Genomic DNA, 6,353 nt, shown 5'->3' on the forward strand with positions numbered 1-6,353 from the left:
GCAATTCGTGGTTTATTTTTAAATTTTAATTGTATAATTTTTTAAAATTTTTTTTTAACATTATCTTATTTTATTTTAATTTTAGCATTTGAATAGCATCATACTAACCTTATTCCTAAGTTCTTTACTAACAAACTATGGATAACTGTTGTTGATCCGAAATAAAGTATTATTATTATAGTTGCAAACTTCTCACTGGCGACGTCTTCGTAATTTACCCGCACGTGTGTTAAAAAAAATCATGTCTTATTTAGGGAGCCTTAATGTTTTTCATCATAATTCCCAGGAGTGGGAAATTTTCCATAGTCGTTTGGAGCAATTAGATATTAGATTAGATGGAGAGTGACGTCACGGACGTCTGTGTCGCTACTTGCTATTTGGAATTCTGCTCAGTTTTTTAACAAATAAAAATAGAAAACAGTGTCATTAGTGACTAAAACATACATAGATTATAGTATTAAACTTCAGTGTTCACGTTAAAATATAAAGTGCGTTAAAGTGTGGTGAATTAGTGCAATAAAACAGCTTTTAAATCAGTAATCCACCAAATTTAATAGACACATAAGGTACGACACAAAAACAATTCAAATAAATACCGGCAACTATAATAAACATCACATCGACTTAATTAAGTGAAGCGACCCCTTTCGGAAATCCGTCGCACTCATTAGTGAGGCCCATACCTTAAATCATAGTGCAATTTCTTTGCGATCAATATGGTAGCCAAATGCAGTGCATGCTGTAAATTTATGTCGTCGCTAGAGGGCGCCTGTGTCGACTGTCATACATGTAAACGAGCATATCATAGGGACTGCGTAGGGGTACTTAAAAATAGGTCGGTGCCGTCATCTTGGGTCTGCCCGGACTGCAAGGCCAAGTTGCCCAGGAGCAACCAGGATGACACTCCGTTAAAGACACGGGCCCCTTCCTGTAGCTCTCCAGAAACTCTGAACCAAGAATCCTTACTGACTAAGACTGACGGGAACATAGAGGCGAATCTTGTAGACGAACTCCGCGCATTTCGTTTAGAAATGAGCCAAACCAGGGAGGAACTTATAGGCTTGCGTCAGGACTTGTATGAGCTGCGGTCGACCGTTCGCTCCTGTGAGAACCGTCTGAATAAAGTAGAAGAGACGGTACAAACACTTTTGGAGGCGCAGGCTAGTGGTTCTGGAAGTGATTCTGGCATAATTAAGGTAGTTGAGGCGCTGGAAGCGAATGTAGCTAGGCTACAGAATGACCTAAACGACCGCGATCAGGAGTTACTGGCCAACGAACTAGAATTTAGCGGCCTGCCTGAAGAGATTGCAGAAAATCCAATGCATCTCGCGTTGGCATGTGCTGCCAAGCTCGGCGTACCGCTGGAGGAGCGCGATGTAGTAAGCTGCGCGCGCGCTGGTGCTCTGAGGCGCGAGGTGGGCGCGCGTCCCCGGCCGCTGGCACTACGGCTAGCGCGTCGCGACACACGTGAGGCCTTGCTGCGCGCTGCGCGCGTGCGTCGTCACGTTACTACAGAGGGTCTGGGCCAGAAGAGCGAACCGCGGCCTTTCTATGTTAACGAGCGGTTAACAAAGTTGAACCGGCACCTCTTCTATAGGTCGAGGCAAATAGGTAGTCGTCTACAATGGAGGTACATTTGGACCAAAGATGGCAGAATTTATGCGAGGAGGGATACCGGAGCCCCGGCTCATCGAATTCGCAGTGAAGCGGATCTGCTGAAAACTTTTGGGGCCGACGGCGTTCGTTCCCAGACAGCAGAATCCTAAAAGAATTAGGGACTTATTTGTTACTTTTAATTAAATTAATAACACTAAATTTAGTAAAAATTTCAATGTACTGGCATATGTGTGGCAGTGGTTTAGTTGCAAGGCATTACAAGGTTCTCAACATTTATACCATTATTCTCATATTTTTACACTCGACCACAATTATTTATATTATTGGTTATAAATCGATACATATACAAACAAAACACATTGTTACACACACTTACTATATACAGGATTTAAACGAACACAACACTCAACAGGCATTTCACAAAAATAAAGTAAACAAACAGGTTAACTATCAAAATGGATTAGTACGATTCTTAAAGATAAGCTACCAACTTGTATTTATAACTTTATATACATGTCATCATCCATATATCATGGCGTTATATTATTGTTACTTTGATATTGTCCACAAAGTGCTAATCATAAATAATTTGTTTAATTGTAATTTTAGTGTATATTCGTATTCAAATTTAATTTAAAAAGTAAACTTAAGTTAGGATTACTAAATGTGGGTTCATTAGGCACACGTCATGATGAATTTCTGGTTGCAATGGAACGACACGATGTTGATATTATGGCCATTAACGAGACTTGGTTGAGAGAAGGCGAAGACGGTCGAGCACCCTCGGTGCCTGGTTACCGGCTACGTCATATTCCTCGCCCTGCCGCCGTGCGTTCGCGCGGTGGTGGGGTCGGCTTCTACATACGACAGGGCATCGCGGTCCGTATATTGCCTCATCCGCCGGCTCCGCTCGTAGAACAAATGTGGCTGTGTTTGAATATTGCTGGCATGAAGCTACTGATAGGGACAGCGTACAGACCCCCGTGGCTAAATGTAGAGACTTTTATAGACGCATTGGCTGAGAGTCTGGGCTGTTTCTCATGGTGCAACAAAGTAGTTCTGTTAGGAGATTTTAATGTTGATTTATTGCACCAATCACATATCGATACCAAAAAGATTACATATTTTCTAACGTGTCATACATTGAAACAATGTGTGTCCGAACCCACTCATTTCACAGAGTATAGTGAAACTCTTATTGATACCATTAGTACCGACGTGGATAATACTGTGGTACGAGTCGAATACATACAAGCGCTGAGTCACCATGCTTTTATTACATGCCTCTTAAATGTTGTGAAGTCGAAGCCAGCATCAACAAAGATAATTCGCAGAAACTTGCAAGGTATTAACAGTAAACAATTTGAACTAGATCTTAATGCAATAGACTGGATGAGTATAAGCAATTTAGGTGATGTTGATCATATGGTGGGGCAATTCAATGAACGATTAGTGGCGTTGTTTGATATACATGCACCACTCCGAGTGTGGCATACTAAGCATCACCAGTATCCGTGGATTACATATAATGCAAAGCAGCTGATGAAGCGTAAAGATGAAGCCCATGTTGTAGCACGCAAAAACGGTAAAGATTCGCAAAATACTTACTATAAGGAACTCAAAAAAGCTGTAAATGATGTGTTGCATAGTGAAAAAAAAGCTTATTACGATCATTACATTAATAATCAGAGAGATTCCCGGGTCTTATGGAAACATATTAAAAGAAATATTAGGATAAATTGTAAACAAGAGCTTCCTGTAAATATTTATAATGAACCCAATTTAATAAATGATCATTTTTTGAATCTACCCGGTAATGCACAAGCCGCTTTAACAGACATGACATTTTTTGAACAAAACTGTAACGTTTCTGAAAAATTCGTACTGGAGAGAGTAGAAGAAATTGAGGTTCTCCAAACTATGCGTTCGTTGAAATCAAAGGCGGTTGGTCTTGATGGTATTTCGTCAGACATGTTGCTGTTGTCATTGCCCACCACATTATCCGTTGTAACAGCTATGGTAAACAGATCCATTGAAACGAGTACGTTTCCAGCGGACTGGCGGAATGCAGTAATACGGCCTATCCCGAAAATTAATAATCCAACCACCTTACAAGATATTCGACCAATAAACATACTGCCATGCATGTCAAAGGTTTTGGAAAAGAACGTGGTGAAACAATTGACAAACTTTTTAGAAAAGAATAAAATTCTTCCTACTACACAATCTGCTTTTAGGAAAAAGCATAGCACAGCAACTGCCATGGTCCACGTTGTTGATGATATCTTAACTGCTCAAGACAGTGGACAGGGGACCTTGTTGACACTGTTAGATTTTTCCAGAGCCTTTGACTGCATAAATGTCAACTTACTGTTATCAAAGCTTCATTATTACGGGTTTAGTGAGTCTACCGTTAAATGGTTTGACAGCTATCTAAAGAATCGATTTCAGTGCGTAGAACTGTCAAACCAGAGCGGATCAAAATTACTATCGGAGTCACGTGACGTCACACGAGGAGTGCCTCAAGGCTCAATTTTGGGTCCGATCCTTTTTATTATCTACAGTGCCGATGTAGTGCAACATATTAAACACTGTAGATATCATATTTATGCTGACGATATACAGGTTTACATTTCATGTAAACCATGTGATGTTCGTACAGCTGCGGATAAGTTAAACGAAGACTTAGAACGTGTAGCCCTTTGGGCTGAATCAAATGCGTTAGTACTAAATGGCAATAAATCCAAATACATGGTTTTCGGTACAAGAAACCAAATAGCAAAAATCGTAGATCACGGAGTTACTCTGGCCATTAGGGGTGAGGTCATTGCACGAGTAAGTGAGGCTCGTAACCTTGGTCTCGTTATGGACGAACATCTTCGCTTCGAAAATCATGTACTGGGAACGGTTCGAAATTGTTTTTATAGATTAAAGATATTGTATAACATTAGGAATTATCTAACAGTACAAACGCGTGTTAAATTATGTGACTCGTTGGTTTTATCTAAGTTTAACTATATGGACGTTGTTTACGGGCCGCGTCTACTAGCGCATACGCAGAAGCAAATTCAACGAGTGCAGAATGCATGTGCAAGGTTCTGCTTTAATGTACCACCACGCATGCACGTAACTCCTTATATTAACGAAGCAAATATTTTAAAGATGAGAGCGCGGAGAGATTTACATTTGGCAACTTTGTTGTTTGGCGTTATCAAATACGAGGTTCCGCCTTATCTGGCTAAAAAGTTGGTATGGTCACGCGACGTAAAAACCTCCTTCACCAGAACGTTGAACTGGACGATGGTAGTACCACGCCACCATACCGCTGCATTCCGTGGCAGTTTCAAGTTCACCGCAGCGAAGATATGGAACGTCCTGTTGCCTCCGCCACTTCGTAGTCTGAAATCAGTGCACACTTTTAAAATCAATTATAGAAAATATCTCTTGGATAACCAAAAAAGAACAGTGTGATTTCACTTGTGCACTTACCGCGCTGGTTTCGACTCATAGCATTGGTGTACGGCGGCCGATATCTTCATTGTTATCGCTGCGGTTTTCGTGATAGGGCAGTTGAGGCATGCTCCTTGAAATTTATTCAATGATTATTAATTATTTTATTTTTATTTTTTAATATTTTTTATATATAATCCAATCTAATTAATCTGATATTTTGATTATTTGTTAATTTAATGATCATGTTCCATCATTTATGTTTGTATTTATAATATAAATTTATAAGAGCTCGATATTATACAATACTTACAAAATACTTTAGAAATATACAATACTTTAGAAATACACTAGTAATAGCTCTAATCGTAATAATACGTACCGTTATGGTGTAGGACACTGCGTGTTTCATTCTGTAAACAAAACAACGGAGCGAACTGCGTTGTGCTGGCTGTCGAATAGCGTCCCCTCCCCCTTACTTCTCCCCGCGCACCTTTCGTCACAATCCGACTCGGACGAGGATCGAGAATAATTTTATTTGTTAGATAATTACGTTACCACACTATAAACACACACAGAGGGTATATTCATATTTTATATATATATTTTTGTTATATTTATGTAGATTTAATATAATATAACACACACAGCAGTAACACAATGCACAAAATACACTTACATAGACAAATATTTAAGTAGGTAGTTTATTTTATTTTGCGACACACACGTCCGTCACTCATCTCGGATCAGGGCTCATTGAAAACCAGCGCCACCGTCAATTCTGGCTGTGGTAAAAGCTGAATGTAGTCCTTTTGCGTACGCCACGACTGCACAAATGACTGAACAATTTGTTGTTATTTTGCTTTTTTTTTTTCCTTTCTTGTTTGTTTTGATAATTTTAATGTTTTCTTTTTTCATTTGTTTGTTTTACGTATGTCTATTTTGTTTATTAATTATTATTACTGTTATTATTTTTAATTTTAATGTTCATCGTACTGTGTTATAATTCATTTTTTTTTGTATCATGTGTTGTGGCGTCGCAATAAATGTCTATTCTATTCTATTCTATTCTATTCAATTTCTTATTCTAAATAAGATTGAGATTGATTATTAACGCATTTGTCCGATGAGGCTTACCGACTTTTGAAGAACTTGGTACATCCGTAGGACGTTGCTGCCGTTGGGCCCGCCGAGCTGTTGAAAGTATTTAGTAAACATTTCTCACCGAAGAGGTGCACGTTTGCCGATAGGTATAAGTTATATGAGGCGAGACGTGACGTGGGAGA

General features: G+C 39.3%; 1 protein-coding gene and 1 long non-coding RNA gene across 2 annotated transcripts; one reads left to right on the forward strand and one right to left on the reverse strand.

Moving 5' to 3' along the window:
- Positions 1–716: 716 nt before the first annotated feature.
- On the forward strand, positions 717–1,766 carry LOC113234250. Its single transcript, XM_026469549.1, has one exon. The coding sequence runs from the start codon at positions 717–719 to the stop codon at positions 1,764–1,766; it is 1,050 nt and encodes a 349-aa protein (XP_026325334.1).
- Positions 1,767–3,899: 2,133 nt separating this feature from the next.
- On the reverse strand, positions 3,900–5,520 carry LOC113234276. The gene is made up of 3 exons (XR_003310782.1): positions 5,450–5,520; positions 5,107–5,200; positions 3,900–5,016 (listed from the first exon to the last, which is right to left on the reverse strand). It is a non-coding gene; the product is annotated as an uncharacterized LOC113234276 (long non-coding RNA).
- Between the last annotated feature and the right edge of the window lie 833 nt (positions 5,521–6,353).

The sequence above is a fragment of the Hyposmocoma kahamanoa genome, unplaced genomic scaffold, assembly GCF_003589595.1.
Source record: "Hyposmocoma kahamanoa isolate Upper Pololo Valley unplaced genomic scaffold, ASM358959v1 82, whole genome shotgun sequence".
NCBI lineage: Eukaryota > Metazoa > Arthropoda > Insecta > Lepidoptera > Cosmopterigidae > Hyposmocoma > Hyposmocoma kahamanoa.